This window comes from Halictus rubicundus, chromosome 16 (genome assembly GCF_050948215.1).
Source record: "Halictus rubicundus isolate RS-2024b chromosome 16, iyHalRubi1_principal, whole genome shotgun sequence".
Taxonomy (NCBI): domain Eukaryota; kingdom Metazoa; phylum Arthropoda; class Insecta; order Hymenoptera; family Halictidae; genus Halictus; species Halictus rubicundus.
The window spans coordinates 5,402,084-5,422,137 of record NC_135164.1 but is presented as its reverse complement, the minus strand read 5'-3'; the positions used below and the strand labels follow the sequence as shown (position 1 = coordinate 5,422,137).

The window sequence follows — 20,054 nt, the reverse complement described above, 5'->3', positions numbered from 1 at the left end:
GATTAGAGCGACTCCCTGCTGGGAAACTAACTGCCTCCAATTTTCCACGAATCCGTGCTAAGACCGGTGGTGTGTTCCTGATTTAGGGGAGCCGCTGCCGGTGACTAGCACGGGGCTGCTTGATCTTTAATTTGTCCAAGCAAACATAGTCGGAGTATGGCATATCGTTTGTTCTCCGACGAATCGCTGAAACATTTCTCTACTTCCAGTGTGCGTCATCTTTGTGTCCTAACTTTCTGCTGTTCGGCTTCTCTGTGATCCAAAGAGAACATTTTTACTTCTTTTTTTTTATTTATTTTGGAGCACCTATTCCGGAAGATGTGACATAACGGATTCGCTGTATTTTCGATCTAAATTGATCTTTCTGCGAAAGAGGAAATTGATTTCGTAATGAAATCGTCGAACAAATTTTTACCTAATTCAGTTTGAATTTTTCTGATGTGACATAACGGATTCGCTGTATTTTCGATCTAAATTGATCTTTCTGCGAAAGAGGAAATTGATTTCGTAATGAGAACGTCGAACAAATTTTTACTAAATTCATTTGGAATTTTTCTGATGTGACATAACGGATTCGCTGCATTTTCGATCTAAATTGATCTTTCTGCGAAAGAGGAAATTTATTCCCTAATTAAATCGTCGAACAAATTTTTACTAAATTCATTTTGAATTTTTCTGATGTGACATAACGGATGCGCTGTATTTTCGATCTAAATTGATCTTTCTGCGAAAGAGGAAATTGATGTAGTAATGAAATCGTCGAACAAATTTTTACTAAATTCATTTTGAATTTTTCTGATGTGACATAACGGATTCGCTGCATTTTCGATCTGAATTGATCTTTCTGTGAAAGAGGAAATTGATTTCGTAATGAGAACGTCGAACAAATTTTTACTAAATTCATTTCGAATTTTTCTGATGTGACATAACGGATTCGCTGTATTTTCGATCTAAATTGATCTTTCTGCGAAAGAGGAAATTGATTTCGTAATGAGAACGTCGAACAAATTTTTATTAAATTCATTTCGAATTTTTCTGATGTGACATAACGGATTCGCTGTATTTTCGATCTAAATTGATCTTTCTGCGAAAGAGGAAATTGATTTCGTAATGAGAACGTCGAACAAATTTTTATTAAATTCATTTCGAATTTTTCTGATGTGACATAACGGATTCGCTGCATTTTCGATCTGAATTGATCTTTCTGTGAAAGAGGAAATTGATTTCGTAATGAGAACGTCGAACAAATTTTTACTAAATTCATTTCGAATTTTTCTGATGTGACATAACGGATTCGCTGTATTTTCGATCTGAATTGATCTTTCTGCGAAAGAGGAAATTGATTTCGTAATGAAATCGTCGAGCACATTTTTACTAAATTCAGTTTGAATTTTTCTGATAAATTTTAATGGAGTCGCATGATTTCCTCCGACCGAGCGAGGACGGTATCGCCGAACCGAGAGACACGAGGCGAGGGGAGAATTAATCTCAATCGGTGGAGGCAGATTTAACTCGCGTTAACTCGATCCAGCAGAAATCTGACGTGTATAAACGACGCTTTAATAATATCTTCGGCCGCGATCGTAGGGAGCCAAGGTGTGGAACGGATGTCGTTCAGCAAATAAATCTCACCGGGCGCGTAACAATGCTCGCTATCTCCGCGGACCGATCAATTTAGAACGGTAATTACGTCCAGGTAGAGTAATTACCGCGGACCTAACGAAAATATCCATATTGTTCGAAAGGCCCAACGATTAATGGCGCTGCCCGTGAAACTCGACACGACAGCCCGGCTGCTCCCCGTTCGCGCGTTTTCGAATGGTTGAACCCTCGTCACGGGACACACGCGTAGATATTACGATTCGGCGCGAGAGACGAGATAAAAATATCGCCGTTTCGTACACAAAAGCGGAGGTGTGACGGATACAGATTTTAAAAATGAATCGGGACCAATTCGAGACCGGATGCCGGGCTACCAGTTCCTCTGCGTGACGCTAGCGGCGCGGATTTTCGAACCGTTTTTTAAAAATTTCCATTTTAACCCTTTGCACTCGGCGCTATTTTCATTCTAAAACTAAATTTTTCTTTCGTCTTAGAATATTTTCATTTTATTCATACGAAACTGATCCGATTTCCACATACAATATGTAAATGTTTAGTAATCTGTTGAACACAAATTTTGTAATGTAGCAAATACATTGTAATATTTTTTGTAATTTCTTTGAAACAATGCCACAACAATTTCTAGTGGTGCTTCAGAGTCACCACTCGAGTGCAAAGGGTTAACACTAGATTTAAGGGACTCGTCCAAATGACGGATTCCAGTATTTTTAATTTGCGGATATTGAGATTGTAAAGCTGCGTCCTTGAGGAATTATTTAACAAATTGATTTTTGTGGGTATATACTATTAACCTTTAGCACTCGAATGGTGACTGCATGGCACCACTAAAAATTGCTGCATCATTATTGAAAATATTTTGTACATTAATAAATTTGGTTGTGTTTAATAAATTACTAAACATCTCAGTATTGTACGAGTAAATTGTATAACATGAACAAAATATATAGAAGGGAAATATTCTAGGTCGAAAGAAACGTTTCGTTTTGGAGTTAAAACAGCTTCGAGTGCAAAGGGTTAAAAAAAAATGGCTAAAAATTTGGGCTGCACATAGTCATTTCTGGTGGTCCGTAAACTTAGTGTTAAAAAACAATTCCAGAGTTTTACAACCTCTTTTCGCAGGCTCTTCTTGAAACATGAACCGTGGAGCATTCAAAAGAAAAATGTTCAAATAAAAGCGAAAGTGAAAGTTAGAACAGGGCCTATAAAATACGCATTCGTTCCACAACAAACGTGTTCTACAATACATATTTTGTTCATCAATATTAAAATTATTGTTCCAGGCTGTAAAAAAATCTGAAAAAATTCCGAGATGCTTATTGAACTCTCTGATCTAATATTTGTATAGTTAGTTGAGCGGAATGTTTAACCAACTTCACAGTACAGATCAAAATACAAAGAAAGAAGTTGCAGAAATTTTCACCTGGCGCTAAACCGAGAGTTAATTAATTATTGCTGGACTGTGGAGGTTATACAAAATATCAGTTGTAAGATACAGAAGCTCAACAAAAATATAATCCTTTTATTAACAATTTTAGTATGTTGAGCATAGTACAACGACACCCTTAAATTCTTCTAATGTTTCCACTGTTTTAAATTTCTCACAAAATCCGCAGTCTAATTAATTCCAGCTAAATTGACACTCTGAATTTATTCGTAATAATTATGTAGATAACTAGGACCCCGCGGAGATTGTTTCGAAGTCGGCAGGGACTGGGAAAACATACAAAATGAAGGTTCATCTCGTAAAAACGGGGAATTGCAATCGAGGTGTCCCGGCAGCGATGAAAATATTCCAGGCGAGGTGTAGCCCGTATTTTTCGCGGAAAAGCGAACCACCACCGGCAGCTCGAAATCATTTCATTCTCGTTCCTCTCGTGCCTCTCGCTTTCTTCTTGTTTAAATGGCATGCCATCATGCGAGCGAGCTCGGGCTCGCGCGGACTATGCAAAATAACCACTGCCGACGCGTATGTACGTGCCTGGGGTACGCTCGGGGTTCGAGGATGCTCGGATCGGACCCCCTTTCTGGGTTACTTAAGGGAATGCGAGAGGCTTCACCGTGACAAGGGTGATCGCCTTGAACCCTGACCTTCTTCGGGTCTTCGAACATCCCGATCAAATCGGACGAGCGACGCCAGATACTGCGATGAGTTTGTCAAAACATTGTTCTCGCTCGGTCTACACATTTTAATCAATTCGTTTGTTCGATTGCGTTCCGCGAACGCTCGATCTGAGCTGTCTAACGCAAAATGGTGTAAATTGATCTCATTAATTTTTGCGTTTCCACAGGAACAGGAATAAGGACTCTAATACGATGCATCTTGTTCCAGGAATTACAAAGCATTGAATGCGTTGAATAATTCAACGAAACAATTTAATAAATTCGTTTCTTCGATTGCTTTACGTTAATGTAACTTCCTAACCTATAAAATGCACATTATCTACGGTGGGCAATTTGTCTACAATTATAAAGTGAGGCTTAATAAAATGGATCGACATCATAATTTGAACTGGCGTTAAGTAGAGATTATTTTCCGAAGACATGGCAAGAACACGTCTAAGGTGCATTTGTAAAACGAGTCGGAATAAATCTGAAATACTGTTGAAATTACTGTACAAGCGAAATAAGATGCGCTTCAAGTCAATCGTTGCTTCAGGTTCGATGAAGCATGTGGATATCGTTAACCGTCTCCGAATGAGTTAATTAATTTTCTAAGGAGAAGCGGAACCTCCGAGAAACAGTTCGCAACCATGGAACGAGTCGGAACGAATCTGGAATACGAGCGAAATCACCGACTTCTCTATAAACGTTGCTCACGATAACAGTTTTATAACTGGACACGGTTCTCTCCCGTCGGCTGAAAAACGGCTCCGGCGAACAGCAACCATTCACATCGATTCAGCCGAGCGAACGATTAAATTCGCCCTTTCGCCGAAACTAATTAAATTAACGATCACTCCGCGGAGATAGCGGTCAGTAAATCCCTCCTGCGTCTTGATCGTCGGCCAATCTGCAAGAGGGCCGCGACTTCCCTTTTTTAATCTCGACTATGCTCCCGCGAACGCCGCGCGATTATCTTGTCTCGTGCCGTTCAACGCAAAATGTTACCGTTTCGCGCGACACATGACGTCGACGGTTTCCGGGACCATTGTCGCGGACCTGCGCCATCTTGTCGCCCGAATTCAGACCTTCATGCGACCCGAACACACTCAAAATGATCAACCCTTGCAAAGGGGGCTTTCGAATATATTCAAATACTTTTGTAACAATTTTCTAAAATATATTTTTAAACCCATTTTCAAGGGACGTTTCATGGGACGTTGACCTCCTTACTGGATTCAAAGTAGCTAATGATTTGCACTGTCTAATAGGAGATTAGAACGTTTCCTCAAAGATAAAGCAAGTACAGTGTTTACTCTATATACGGTAACGAGCAAAACTGAGTCTACACTATTTGAAGCAACATAACTTTTTAAAAATTAGATCAAATGACTTGAATTTTATTGAGAAGTTAGAAGGATTAGTTTATTAGACGAGGTGTACAAAATTTTTGCAAAAAATTGAAAAAACAAGTGCGATTCTAAGTCGAAAATCGTGAAAAATGGCAATTTTTCCACTTTTAAGCGTTTATAACTCGTAAACGAATTAACCAATATCGGTGATATTTTCAGCATGAAAATAATTTATTCAAGCGAATCAAACACATTTTTTAAATTTTCAATACAGGCTCGGATAAAAAAGCTGGAAAAACAAACTTTTACTATTTCTTTTGCGATTCCGACCAATTCAAACTTTTTTCAAAAATTTTTTACACCTCCTCTAATAAACCAATCCTTCTAACTTCTCAATAAAATTCAAGTCATTTGATCTAATTTTTAAAAAGTTATGTTGCTTCAAATAGTGTAGACTCAGTTTTGCTCGTTACTGTATGTCCCAAATGCCTAGCCGATAAAAGTCGCAGAACTATCCCCACTGCCGCGGGGTATACCCCGTGGGGGGCCTTGAACCGAGGCCTCTAGCTGTCGTGGATTAAAGAATATGTGGCCGATATATGTCCCTGATTAGACACGTGTTTTGGATATATATCGTGAAACACTGTACACGATAAAATTAATTTCCCCTCGAACTGTAACCCGAGAAAACCCGTTGACAAGACACGATCACAGGAAAGTGAATTAGGCGTGTTTTCGAGTGAGAAACGATATCTTCGATTTTGAATTACGCCGATCGTAAAGATCGACGGATATTTCACATTCCGCGAATGTATCGCGTATCGAGAAACTCGCGAGTGATTCGCGCGAACGGTACCAACGGCAACAACTAATAATTTTTCGCGAGACATACGGCCGTGGCCGTTGTTTTATCCGTCGGATCGGCCGGGCATTAATATCGGGCGTAAAAGAAAAACGATCGGTCCGATTAGAGAAGCAGGAAGCGATACATGGGCGGGCCGACGAGTGCCCGCTTCGATCGTTGGATCGTTGGATCTCGGTATCTCGAAGATCCGATCGGCGCGCGGTCTACGAACGCGCCGCGTGTACGATCGATCGATCGATCGGACCGATCGATCGCGTTCCAGCGACCCTTTCTGAATGTTAATTATCGCATGATATTCTTATTTATCGTTTCCACAACGCGCCGACAGTTAATCGTCTATGTCGAAGCTATTAAAACCGCCACTTTCGAACACGTTTTTCGCAAAAAGACGCACGAAAAACCGGTGACTGTGCGCGTTTTCCACGATCGAGGCACGGCTCGTTCATGAAACCGATCGCTCATTCGTTTAACCCTTCAGGGCCGATACGCATCATGCTTACTGTAGTATCAAAGGTTGTTATACCTAGCCAGATTATTAACACGTTCGCTACCACCGTTTGTTTCGACGTCTGCTCACACTGTTAACCCTTTGCAAACGAATATCGACAAATTGATGATGTCAGGAAAACAAAAATTATTTGCGTGACAAGTGATCAGTCAGATTTGCTCATTTTTCCAATTGTTTGTAGGATGATGCGTCATCTAGATCCCTGAAGAAAATATTCACAATATTTTAAAAAAATCCTTATCCGCCGAGGGTTAAAATGTTTTATCGAATGCAATGCTCTTCTTTTATGAAACATTATAGCAACGTAGTAGAAGGAAGTCATGGAGTCTCTCGATATTATGCTACGACTTCAAACAACAAAGTGTATAAAATTGACTGTCTTAAAAAGTAGACAGTGAGATTGTTAACTGACGTGACAGCCGGAGTATTAATAATGGTAAAAGGGTTCTGTAATTATTTTCTAATGAACCTTCCGGCCAAAAAATCTGGTAAATATATAAATATGAAAAATCTAGTAAATATATAAATATGAAAAATCTAGTAAATATATAAATATGAAAAATCTAGTAAATATATAAATATGAAAAATCTAGTAAATATATAAATATGAAAAATCTAGTAAATATATAAATATGAAAAATCTAGTAAATATATAAAAATGAAAAATCTAGCATCTATCCTGCACCTAACGCAAAGACCTTTCAAATCAAAATTGATCTTCAAGTTCGATAAAAAAAAAGTCAAGCACGTACATACTCGACGTGGCAGTCACGGTGTTGGTAACAACAGCGAATATATAATTTTTCAACGCGAAGTTTCTAGCCAAAAAAAAATGGAACAAACTCGTGCCCGTGCACAACGGAAAGAGTTCGAGTGAAATTTTTCTGCAACCAGTTGCGCGTGTGCACCGACCGGCAGCCAGCAGCAACCGGTGCTCTACGTTCTTTGTTTCCCCACGAGCTGTCGATTATTTCCACGGAGAGGAATCGATAACCTCGGGGAATGCCTTTGACAGTGGTGGAGTCGTGCGGAGGGTGCGTCCACCGCGATGCACTCTATGCTGATTCGTTGCGGTCGCCGCTAAATATAAAGCAAAGTGCTGGGAGGTGCGGAATGTCCTGACACTTAATATTCTCGGAGTAGACGAGCATTTTACGAGGGCTCGCGGGGTTCGCCGGAATTTTCAATAATATTTTAAAACGCCACGCTCCGAGCGAGCCGCACGAAAACCAAGCTGAACCTTGCGGCACGAACGTGTCGGTGTGTTGGGCATCGGCCGGACCGGGCTCACCTTGGGATTTCGTCGTTAGCGAGGGATCGGGTGGCCCGAAATGTGATTTAGAGAGTTTTGGCAGATGCTCGCAGAGCAACCGGGGGGCCCTGTTTAACCGGCAGTGGAAGAGTAACGCCCATTTTCTACTGTGCTATCGAAATGTTCATTAGTCCTTTCGAGCTAATAAAGCTTTAACGCTAGAACGACCGGACCAGTCAAAATGACTGTGCTTCCTAAGTTTTTCTTTTACAATTACTGAAATTGTAAAAATGTTTTCATCGGAAATTTTTGAACGAACCTCCTCGTTGAAGCACACATTACAATAAAAGTTGTATGAAGTCTGAACGGGCACAGTCTTGTCACTGTTACGAAGCAATGTACGTCGGTCGCATTTATTGCTCGGTCGTTCTAGCGTTAACAGTGGCACAAAATGCGATACAGATTTCGACTTCGTTTTTCATGTTTAATACTTTCTCGTATTCATACGAACCGAAACCAAAGTTAATTTTTGTATTAACACTTTGAACGCCCAACTAGAAACACCAATAATTCCATAAAATCAAAGTAAGTTATTGAATGAAATAAAAATTGCAGAAAATTAAATGTATGATACTGAGTAATCCTCCAACTTTCTTGCGTGTTACAGATCCTAATCAAGTTTAGTACAATGAATATATCAACGTAAAAATTCGTTTTAAAACCTGCACAAATAATTCCGTCACCCGCGTATGGGTGGCGCGGCGACGAACGTGTTAAAAGCGTGAAACTGGTCTAATTCTCGTAATTTTTGTCAGATCTTTAGCACAATCCCAGCACAAACCTCAAAACACCTTTTTACCTTGTAAGATCTGATGACTGATACAAGTGCTACACCGCACTGCCGAAGAGAACAACAATAATTGTATGGACTTGATGTAATAGTAAAATGAATACAACCAGTTTCAACAGATCTTTGCACCTATAAAATAATGAACTTCTATAGCTTTCTGGAAAAACAGTGTTAAAATAAATTTTCCTGCTGGACGCGGAAATCCTTCCTTAATAGAATCGTCCGGTTATCCGTCGAAACACAATACAGCCGCCCCCGCAGGCGCGAGTAGTCCGAGTGAGGGCGTCTGCGAAACGAAACAAGAGAGAGAGAGAGAGAGAGAGAGAGAGAGAGAGAGAAGAAAAGGACTGACCGTGTTTGATGCTCTGTCTAAATCCTCGGGCGGCGTGCGCGACGTCCAGGTTCCAGAGAGCCAGCAGGAGGACGAGGAGGCGTCGAGACGTGAAAAGACGTCGTTGCGTTCGACCGGCCATGATTCACAGAAATATCCGCGATTCGTGATATCGGCTCGGGGGAAACAAAGGCAACCATTCACGCACACGCGAACCATATATCGACGGGAGAGCGGAATCCTCGCCTAGTCTTCGAGCCGGGACTATCGTCGCTGACCCAGCCGAGTTGTTGTTTGTTAGATCCCCTCGGATCCGCTCGCACTTTTACCCGCGCGGCTCCTCCATACGCGATCATTTCACGTGTCGATCCTCGACGATCGTTCGAACCGTTCGAGCCGGTCCCATTCTCGCGCCAAAAATCCCCAACCGATGGATCACCGCCGAGCGGCCCGCACGCGCGCACTCACGATCGGGCCCGGTCGTCCGAACGATCCACAATTCGCCTCGATCCTTTACCTTTCGAAGCAAGCGAACGAAACTGATTACGAGAAAATCGCAACGGCGAAACTTTAACCTTCAGCAAACATTTTCGTTCAATTCGAAGCTTTAGAATATTGCATAAGTCGACTTTATAGTTGTAACATAAACAGCAATAATTTACCGAAAACTTCGTCGCTTATGCAACATTATCACCACCAATATAAATACAATATTCTCCGTACCAATACGGACAATCTGACACAACAAAGTAAAGGAATTATTGGCCGAAACAGTTTAACAGAATGACAGAAATTACCGCAAAACAAAAAGCACTGTTACGACGCCCACGTGACCGATCGAAGGTTAAAGATGCAGAGCGCAATTTCAAGAGAATCGAAGCTCGATGTGATTTCGTGGAAAGATGTCGAAAGTGGTGTTATTTGACGAAATCGTACGACACCGGCGCATTCATCCCTTATCGGACAGCGACATTATTCGTCGAATCGAATTTTGTCCACGTGTTGTTCACTTGTTTCTCGCCGGTGTTTTGGAAATCGTTCCCGGTGAACGGAAACGTCTCGGTCGCGCGATGTCGGTTTCGTTCGTTCCGCTGTTTTTATCCCGGCAGTTCGTCTCGCACAAACACACTCGAAAATTACACAACCGAGAGATGAACGGGCCCCGAGACGCGACCGCGGCCAGACCGAGAGCCGTTCCGAAAGGAAATCGGGACATACAACGGGAAACACGAACGGTTTGAGCGCCGCAAGCGAACTGAACCGAAGTGTCGAGCCACCACCGGGTACGGCTCTTTGTCCACCCCACCTCGAACCCTGAAGCGCTCTCTGTCGCGCCACCCTCGCACCACCCCCGCAGCTTTGACAGGTAGAACGACTACCTGACGTACGCGGCCGACCATGTGCAGCCACCTTTTTCATACGTCAACCAATTTCGATGAAACCGTATTCGACATTTTCATTATGGGCGCAGATAAGAAAGCTGAAAGTCGTGACCTACTATTTCTTCCAAATTCCCAGCAATAACAATTTCCAAAAATTGGTTAACACATTACCTGCTAGGCGAATCCCTCGAACATCTAAAAAGAACTCGAGTCGATTAGTTCAATCCTTGAGAGTTTATTAGCTTTTGGCCGGCAGGCATTTGGCCTTGACTGTCACGCTATGTTACGCTGTGCGTTTTTTTTTCTAAACATTTTACGTCTTAAATAAGTAAGTAATCAATTAAAAATGCACACCACCGTGTTTGTACATGTCTTTGCTACGTCTGAATAGAGCCTTTTTTTTTATACGAACACTAAATCTCTCGAAATTAAGAGAATCTCTCAGCGGCAGCCATCTTGTAACGTCATACTTGTTTCGGAATTCGAATTTTCTGCCGAGTATTACAAATTACTCCACGATGAGGTAGAAATTCGCAATTTGGGCTGTATACAGACGCAGATTGGACTTTTAGGAAACACAATTGACCACTTCTAAACTGCTCATTGCAATATTGAAGCGGCAGTTTGTATAGATTTTGACCCTTGTATACGTATATGGATTTCAAACCATGCCGGCCCCCTTAAAGGATGTCCACTTACTTGCGCTTCTTAGTAGTAGAAACAATACATTATCGATTGTAAATTGATTTCCCTGTATATAAGTCCCTTAAGTTTACCCTTGAACGATGGACGATGGGTATGAATTCTAGTTTTCTGACAGTCAGTTTAAACAATTGACTATTTAGGGGAGAGTAATCGAATTTGGTCCAGTGTCTAGGTTGGACCACCATATAGAAAGAGAAAAATATTTCGATAGTTAGTAACAGTATTAATTGATTAGAGATGTTTTGAATCCGGTTTAGCTATGTATATCCATAAGAAAAAAAAAAACAATATTACCAGTGGTGCTGATTAACTATGATTTATAAAACAAGTCCAATCTGGGCGCTGGCCTCTCCCCTATGTTGCGTGGAAAAAGAAGATTAATCTCGATCTGAAACCAGTGGAGTGAAAAGTATGTAAACGATTTATTTTTAGAAGATTTCGATGAAAAGAGTGGACATGTAAATTTGTTGAAACAACGCCGCTACCAAACTACCATAATTTGTATTATCTTCTGAAGGACTGGGGCAGGTATAAATTTCATTAGGTATTTCAGGCATCAAACTTGACCGTTCAGGATTTATGGGGAGGAATTTTGGGATAATGAAAACAGTTGCCTGATTAATATAGGCTATCCCATATTTTTCGGCAAAATGTAACAATTATTCTGAAGATTGATGAGGGCGCAACATCGATGAATGATCTCATATGCATATACTGCACGTTTCCTTATCTTAATTACCTCTGAGCTATTTCTATGGAGATTTTCATAATTAGCTTGCAACATGTACCGTTTAAAAATATTTATAATACTGATTTATTAGGGTTGTAATAATACTAAAGAATGATTTAAATCAATCGTAAAAGTTATTACTTGGCTGTAATTTCTGCAAGCATGTAGTGCAAACAAGTCCGTAAAAATGCCGAAATATCATAATTCATGTAATAGCGAATCCTTTGTGATAAAACAACTGTAGAATAGAAGTTTTCTTTCTTAAATACCGGACATAGAAACACTATAGTCATCTAGTCATTGTAGTCATGATAAAATGATCTCCTTATAATATCTCAAAATAATACCATCCCACGTAGTGAGAAAGGGTCAATCTGAAAGAATAATGTTACTCATAGTCGATATTATTTTGGGAAACCATTGATAGCGCCATCTGATACTGGACTTGAAAGCACAGACGAGGTATAGGAGTAGCCCAATCATCCAATGTATTTTTTTGTATCACATCCACGGGACTTTAGAACCCCTTTACCATTTCTGTGTCACGTCCTACCGTATCGGTCGGTGTTAATATTGTGGAACTAATATCACAGACGAGATGTAGGAGTACGCTAGTCACCTTATGCTGTTTCGTGTTGAGAGATAATAAATTTATCAGTGTATTGTGTTCGACAAATTAATGCGTGCGAATGTTCATGGTTCAAAAGTTATTCTATACCTTCAGTTTTATCTCCTATCTTTACTAAAAAATTAGGTGACAAGATGGTCAAAGGAGTGCTTATTGATATCATTACCAAAAGAAATAGTTATAAACATTAAACAGCCAGAAATAACAAATTCATCAACAATTACTATCACGGCGATCGAGATCTACCGAAATTAATTGGGGTGTATCGGGCAATCGGTATTATTCTCTATTTCTAAGAACTTCTAGTAATCTTACAAATAGAGAATAATATCGAGCTAATAGCTGCTTATTTATAATTTCCGATAATAGAATTTAAGACTTACTAATTATAAAATATTGTGTAATTAATTGAATTGTGTCTGAATTTACTTTAAGCTAGCTCGGGATGGGCCAAGGTGGTCCTTCAATGCTTTGCTTGTTTTCCTCTTGGCAGCTCCTTTCAATTATTAACCGAAACACTCAGTTTTTGTTTCGGATTACCTTCGGGTTACGGATTACCTCATTCCATGAACATCGTACATTTTTTTGTTGATTTCTCATCGAAATTTACTTCTGAACTTTCGAAGGTTCCGATTCTAAAATTGATATTTTTTGCTTACAGTTGTCATTCCTCCGATCGGGGGTCCCTCCGAGGACCCGAGGTACCCGAAGCGCCTATAGGTCATTGCGTCCACACTTCAATAGCTTTACCTTTATCTTGCCCTTGTCGAATTCTTGAAATTTCTCTGGTTGGTTTAAGTTGGTAGTTAGGCCGTACCTGTGTACGAGGTTCATTAGTCGCATTTTTATCATTTATTGTAGGCATATGGTCCAAGGTTCTCGTGGATCTAGTTGCAACATTTATCCTTCGTCAGCGTAGAGGGCGTAAGAAATCTAGTTGTTGTTAACGATGTCGGTATTTCAGATCGTGAGACACGAAACCCCATATGGTAATTGGTCTACTCCTATACCTCGTGTATGTTAATAATTCTCTATTACAAATGTTGCCGTCGGTGGTTTCTAAAAGGAATATCGACCGTCGGTAATTTTATCTACCAGTTTGAGCGTTTCGTAACTAGGTGGAATGTCGCTATTTTGAGATTTTACGGAGCAGATTATTTATGCCACTGTTTCCACAATCACTTATTAGGGTTACTGACAGCATCATTTGCAGTGATTAGAAATATTCGATATTCTCTATTTTAAGAACAATACACTAACTTTTTGCTCCATGATACAAAAAACTCCCTTGTAAAATTACTAATTGTCATCTTATATTTTTCTTAATTAATGTCCCATATTCTATATATTTACGAGTTACTTTTCTTGCACTTGTTATTACAAAATAATATATTAATAGGTACGAAAATTCAACTGAAACATTCGTACCCCAAGCATTACTTCGTACTACTTTATATCTCAAATTCTATTATAGTTCTTCTCATAAAAAATTAAATTATAAGGTCAATTAAACTATGAATAAAATTAAATTTTCCAACCGTTCAATGCATAGAATTGTTCTAAATATATAACAGCTAGAAATAATGAATTTATCAATCTCGAAACAAGAATTTATCAATCCCAAGAATATCAGTCATTGATACACTTAATATGAAACAATTAATTTACCGGTTACTTATCACGGCTAGAAAGAGAACGCGATAACGAAATTTGTATGAATACTGAAGAAGAATGTGGGAAAACACATGATTCATAAATGCCGAGAGAATGGTTTGTATTGACATATGAGGATCCTTTAACGACACGCCCGAAACCTCGGTCGATTTGTAGATGGAACGAGATATATTATTTTAGTTTCAGGTTTACACAAAAAGGCCCTTCGTTCAGTTTATTTAACTTGGCGTTCTTTATCCGTCTTACTTTACCCGCGTGCTTCCTCCGTTTCCTTTCCGGAAGCCACACAAATTTTTTCTAACAACACTCTAATCCCTCTCGCATTGTTTCCGCGAAATTAATATTTTTGGAACACTTCCGATCTCGATTTTCCGTACGTCAACTAAAAAATCATTCGAATATATTAAAAAACAAGAAGCCTCACTTACAATTAGAATATATTTCACATAAATCAACTCAAATATCTTTTCCACACAGAAATCCGTTATTTATCGATTTAAGTCAATTATGTAACATGAACAGTATCTGTAAGAAATAATTTTCTGATACTTTTAAATTCTTCGATTGCATAGTTTGTTCAAAATCAGTAATAAAACGAGGGTAAAGTTAACTTACTGGAAAATATTCATAACGTCACTAATTATATTTTCATTTATAGACTTTTGTTCGTAATTCATTTGCATACAGATTATTATAAAAAACAAAAGGATTACAGTTGTAGAAATACTTTATTGGACTAGTTCTTAGGCTTTGGTTACAGCAATGATTAGAATAAAGTGTGTTATCGTGATAACAATCGTCCTTAGGAGTACTAATTAGTAGGTCAATAAATAGTCGATTAATAAGGCACTCTGTAATAAATATAGAATTCGCTGCTTGTCGTTTCACGGAGAGATACAGCACATTTCGTTTTGGAACAGAACGACGTTGTTCTTCTTGTTTCGCTCGTAAAAAATATTCGACTACTATGAATCGACGGTGAGGAGAGGGGTGGCAAGGGGGATGATTAGAAATAGGAGAGCTGCGGCTCGTGATTGTGACGCGTTGACATGCTCTGATATCCAGGGTGATGGAAATTCTGGATTTCGTGTGCTCCTTGCTGACCACGGTACTGATTAGGACTCGGCGTTGTCGAGGATGACACGTTGCAACTGTTGTTCATCAACATCGAGGCGTTGCTGCCCTGAAGAGCGAACGGCCACGACTGTAACGAAAATAGTGGAACAAGGTTCATTAACACTCCGAGCTTCTTCCCTCGAAACAATATTCTATCCGATTATTTTTCATCTCCGAATCGTGGCGATAAGATCGCCAATTTTTATACGTTTACAAAATTTTGAATCTTATAAAACAAGAGGAAACTTTGAAAGAGACAAACTTTCTAAAGATCTACAGTCTAATATTATTGAACTAAAAGCTAAGTGTGTTCGTTTTATTAATTTCTTTTAATACAGACCGACTAAAAAAAAGCGACTAGACGATTTTAAAGGGAAGTAACATTTTCATGTTTTAAAAATTGATATTTATTATTTTATAAACAAATTCGAATTTCAAATGGTCTAGTGACATCTGGGCTTTCATCTTTGTCAACAATATAGATTCAGTTAACGATAAAAACCAGAGGCAATTACCGTTTAATAGCTGTTGCTCACTGAGAAGAACAATTTAATTAAGGACTCGTAATTGGGGTTGTTGAACTGTGGATTGCTTGTGTTCTTAATTGTTTATTTCTTTTTGGCGGAAAAAGGCATAAGTTGCTCTCGAAGTTGTATTTGACAATGCGATAGAAAATATTCTTTTCGATTGAAACTAGCTTTCAACTGACAGAGACGAAAGTTCAATCGTCTTGCAAAGCGCGAGGAATAAGACATCGTTCTTCGAATAACGGAACTAACTTAGAATTAATGGTGCAAAGGGTGGGTGGAGGCTTTGAAAGTGATTTGGTCCACCTGGAGAGACATAAACACAGAACATCGTCTGCAAAGACGACGCTTGCCGTTGCGACGCCGACTGGATCCACCTGGATCCTTTGTTATTTCATGAAGTCATAATCGTGATCCCGAAAATCGCGATTGCACGTCAACGGAATAAAAGAGCCGTTAAACAAGAACGTCTTGTTATAATCATCGTCAAATCATTTTTATCCGAGGTATCTTTAAAAATCGTTTCACATTCCACGACAATATAAACTTAATTAATAGCGAACGTATTAATTTGCCAATTTTCTCGTTACACCGATAATACTGAAATTTAATAATAAAACCTAAATTCGGGTATCATAGGTTCGGATAATCAAGGTTCCAATAAATCGTCAATTAAACAAGCAAACGCGATTCAAACTGCATCGTGCTTGGTCTCTTTGTAATCGGAAAAACGTCACAAACATATTTATAAAAGTTTCGTTAAAACGTCATTACAAACAAACTAGTTTTAACATTGAATTACTATCGTCTCACCAACAGATATATCCAATCCCGTATCACGTTACACTTCTCGGCATTCGATCACACATCGTCCAGATCATTTTCACATTTCACGCATTTATGGCAAAAACGTCACATGCAGAACAGTGAACACATTTCGAGAATATACAAAATATAGTTGCATTTTTTTCTCAATCGATTAAAATGATTCAAGAAAGAAATGGATGTGTATGCAGCTTCTGTGTGTAACAATTAATGCATCCAATTTTTATTTTGCATAGAAATCCACAGTAAGTCATTGTTGTACCAATTGAGAAAATTAACTCACCAAAGCCAGTGACAAAGACCTGGTGGTCTCCGAGTGTGCATCCCCGTCGTCTCTGAGAACCGCTCGAAGATGAGCGATGTAAGTCGCTGCGAGTCTCAGGGTGTCCAGTTTGCTGAGCTTGGTGTCAGCTGGGACCCATGGCAATGTGGTCTTCAGCCTGCAGAAGGCTTTGCTGAGGACTCTCATCCGAGCTCGTTCCCTCGCATTCGCCGCGTTCCTCGGTGCACGGCTCTCCAAATCGTCCTTGCTATACTTTTCCTCGGACACAAACTCATCCTCTTCGGCGTCGAACGTCGGTGTCGAGGCGCGTCGCTTTCGTGGCATGATCGACAATTATCCAGCAGCCACGCACCAGCTTCCTGTCAATTTCCGAATTCGGCAACCCCGAAATCGATCAAACCGATCCTGGGCTATTCGCCTCGTGGAAATGTCACGGTTATCGATCCGATCGACGCGATCTGATCGCGAATCGGGGCGATTCGAGAATTGGGAATGTCGCGGCGGGTCACGAGGCTCGCGCGAAACTAATTGTGCTTGAAAACCCTCCGCTAAGTGACGCGAGAGGAGAGGCAGGAGCGAGAGAGGAGAGAAAAAGAGTGTCGCCAGGGAAGAGGGAGTTTTGGGACGGGCCGAAATTCGGGCGGAGCTTTCCGAAAGCGAAAAGCGTCTTCCTCAAGCCTGGCCACGGCCTCCTCCCTCGCTTTTCCTCCGACACTTAGCCAATCGTTCGGCTCTGCGTCATTTGCAGCCACCTGGACCATCCTTTCTTCTATCTTCGGACGAAACGCACGCACACACACACACAGAAACGCACGATCGGCGCTTTTTCTTCGAGGAAGCCGACCTTTAGCCCCGTTTCCCACACTTCCGGATATCCGTGATACTCCCGTGCCCGTTCCCGTCGTTTTTCATTGCGGATGGTTAAAGACGAACTTAGCCTTCTTTACTTTCGGTGAATATCCCGGATTAATCATCCACAATGAAACGTGTACAGATTGTTCTCGTCTCCTCTTTGCAACGACACCTTAAAAATTGATGTACGAATTTTTCCAGTCGTTTTGATTAAGATTTAAATGCAAAGTGTACAGCCAAACTTACAGTGGCATGAGGTACATCATGAAAGCTTTAGATCGGTGAAAAAGAAGTCGGGGTCAATTTTTAAGGAGTCGTTGTGAGGCAGTTGTCTCATTTGCGAGAAAAATTTTTGAAAGTTTTTGGAGACGTTTTAATCTACAGCATTTGTTATCACAAATTATCACAATTTGTTCGTTTTGTACTTTACGGAAAAGGAAATATATTCAATTTTATATTAATATTTCCTTCCTACACCACGAGATTTCAATTTTGCACAGCAAAAATATGAAGAATATCTAAACATGACGGATCACTTGTTAAATTTTCCTTACAATTTGAACATACGAATGCGGCAACATCCTGTGAACGAACATGCGAGGTGCCTTTATGAATAAACACGTTTCCATGGCAATGTAGATCTGATCATTTTGCTATTAGAATTAAAATATTGGTCGATAAATAAATTGCTACAATCACGCGTCAAATAGAATCTCAATTCTATATCGAATAAAACTTATCAGATAATGTTCTACAATTTTTATTTTCAGACAGTGATGAACGATCAACTATTCGTGCAGAAATACGCATGTTTATTAGAAGCTAAAATATAAGAAGACGTAAGTAACAACAATTTATCTTATCTTCTCTTTCCTTCTTTTTTTTTTCTATTCAGACCTTCAGCCAGAAGGAAATGACCGTCTAATCTATTAATCCGGTTGAAATCCGTGTGAACGGGCTGTCAACCGTTTCGTTGAAAGGAGGATTCGAAATGGATCCTGTAACTCGAGGTTTGCGGTGACCCCGGTGATCCTGCCTAACATCCTGAAGAAGGAGCTGAGTTATTGCTCTACAAATTAGTGAAAGTTCCTCCGCAATTCGACACCTTTCCATGTAATTGACCATCGCCCCTTCTCGGTAGGAACATTACAAGATCGATTTGCGTGTTACAGAGAATTCTCCTAGATCATATCCTACGAGAAAGATCTCGATCAATTCGACTTTATTTCATAATATTCGAACAACTGTTCTGGATCGATTCTACGATTCCTCAGTAATCTTCTACAGCAAAAACGAGAAGTTCTAAATTGAAATCATCAGCTTACGTCGATTCCTTAATGTCGGATGAATCTTTATTTATTGATATTTATGACGAACGACAGTTTACTTGTTTCATTTCTTAAATAAATGACACGTTTCTCTACCGTTCAGATTTTTATTGTTACATCATACCGTTCCTTTAGAAAGCAAGTGTACATTGTAATTATAAGTTTTAGATAGTGTCTACTCGTATGATATACTCCATTCCGGAGTGGAAGGAAGAGCTGGAGATGCAGTACTAGCAGTACTAGATTCAGTACTAGCAACTGTACTACTAGAACCAGGAACCTCTACAAGTTTGCAACCGTTCTTTTCCTCGCGTACCGTCCAATCGCATACTCTCAAGTCGGGGTTGAAGTAGAGTCCATCGGGACAGTGCATCAAGAAGGGATGGCCTCCGTTGCATAAATAGTAGGTTGTGCATTTCGCCGGGTTCCCGATTAAGGTAACGTCAGCTTCATTCCTTGGCGGACACTTCACGGCTGCGGCGGCGATCTGAATGACAGCCACGGCAATTACAATGCCAAACAAGCCTGGAAATAGACAAAGTCATTTTGTGCACTTGCTACCCTGTTCAACGTACTGTTAACTCTTCCTGATCCTATGTCGAGCCACACTCGACATTAACTTTTGGACTAAGGAGTTGCTTATTTATGACGGAAGGTCGAATGCAAAATAATGGAAGCATTTTACACATTTTAAAAATATTGTTGCAGCTTATGTAGCTCATGAAGTCATTGACACTATTACAATATTTTGACAATATCAGATCTCGGCAAGAGGCAAAGTGTAGGTGACTGTGTGCCAGAAAAAAAACGATGAGGATTGTATTTGTTTAAAAAAATATTATTGTATCGAAGAACTTACCACGCATTTTGTTCAGTGTTCTTATGATGTCGGCTCAACAAGAATTGTAGGAACTATGATTCTGGATCGTTTCGAGCCCGTTTTATACCCGTTAGTACAAATTTTTACCACTGCAATATCAATTAACAATCTTATCACTGTGCAAACGGACACTTATCGATCTTCTGGTTTATCGATCTCATGATGTAATCAACGCAGGTAAAGGATTATTACGTCCACAGATTAATAAGATTATTCAGAAAACTGTTACTTTTTGCAATGTTT

The 20,054-nt window shown here is 39.8% G+C and overlaps 3 protein-coding genes across 3 annotated transcripts in view; all 3 read right to left on the bottom strand.

Moving 5' to 3' along the window:
• Positions 1-9,188, bottom strand: part of Wb (wing blister) — a 163,370-nt gene extending 154,182 nt beyond the window's left edge. The window contains exon 1 of the mRNA XM_076801863.1: positions 8,903-9,188. Within this exon, the coding sequence (XP_076657978.1) occupies positions 8,903-9,023 (121 nt within the window). The 5' untranslated portion in view covers positions 9,024-9,188. The remainder of the gene's footprint in view (positions 1-8,902) is intronic.
• A 5,554-nt stretch (positions 9,189-14,742) lies between these two features.
• On the bottom strand, positions 14,743-17,264 carry Hlh54f (basic helix-loop-helix domain-containing transcription factor HLH54F). Its single transcript, XM_076801856.1, has 2 exons — positions 16,752-17,264; positions 14,743-15,204 (listed from the first exon to the last, which is right to left on the bottom strand). The coding sequence occupies exons 1-2, from the start codon at positions 17,073-17,075 to the stop codon at positions 15,007-15,009; spliced, it is 522 nt and encodes a 173-aa protein (XP_076657971.1). The 5' UTR covers positions 17,076-17,264; the 3' UTR covers positions 14,743-15,006.
• Positions 17,265-19,027: 1,763 nt separating this feature from the next.
• LOC143362314 (uncharacterized) lies at positions 19,028-19,875 on the bottom strand. Its single transcript, XM_076802356.1, has 2 exons — positions 19,791-19,875; positions 19,028-19,456 (listed from the first exon to the last, which is right to left on the bottom strand). Exons 1-2 carry the CDS (start codon positions 19,795-19,797, stop codon positions 19,107-19,109), a joined length of 357 nt encoding a protein of 118 aa, XP_076658471.1. The 5' UTR covers positions 19,798-19,875; the 3' UTR covers positions 19,028-19,106.
• Between the last annotated feature and the right edge of the window lie 179 nt (positions 19,876-20,054).

What these genes read in the sequence shown, in the direction of transcription:
- Hlh54f (XM_076801856.1), bottom strand. Translation starts at nt 17,075, where the DNA reads ATGCCACGAAAGCGACGCGCCTCGACACCGACGTTCGACGCCGAAGAG. An exon ending in GGTCTTTGTCACTGGCTTTG is followed by an intron (nt 15,205 to 16,751) that starts GTGAGTTAATTT and finishes TTTTCGTTACAG; the next exon opens with TCGTGGCCGTTCGCTCTTCA.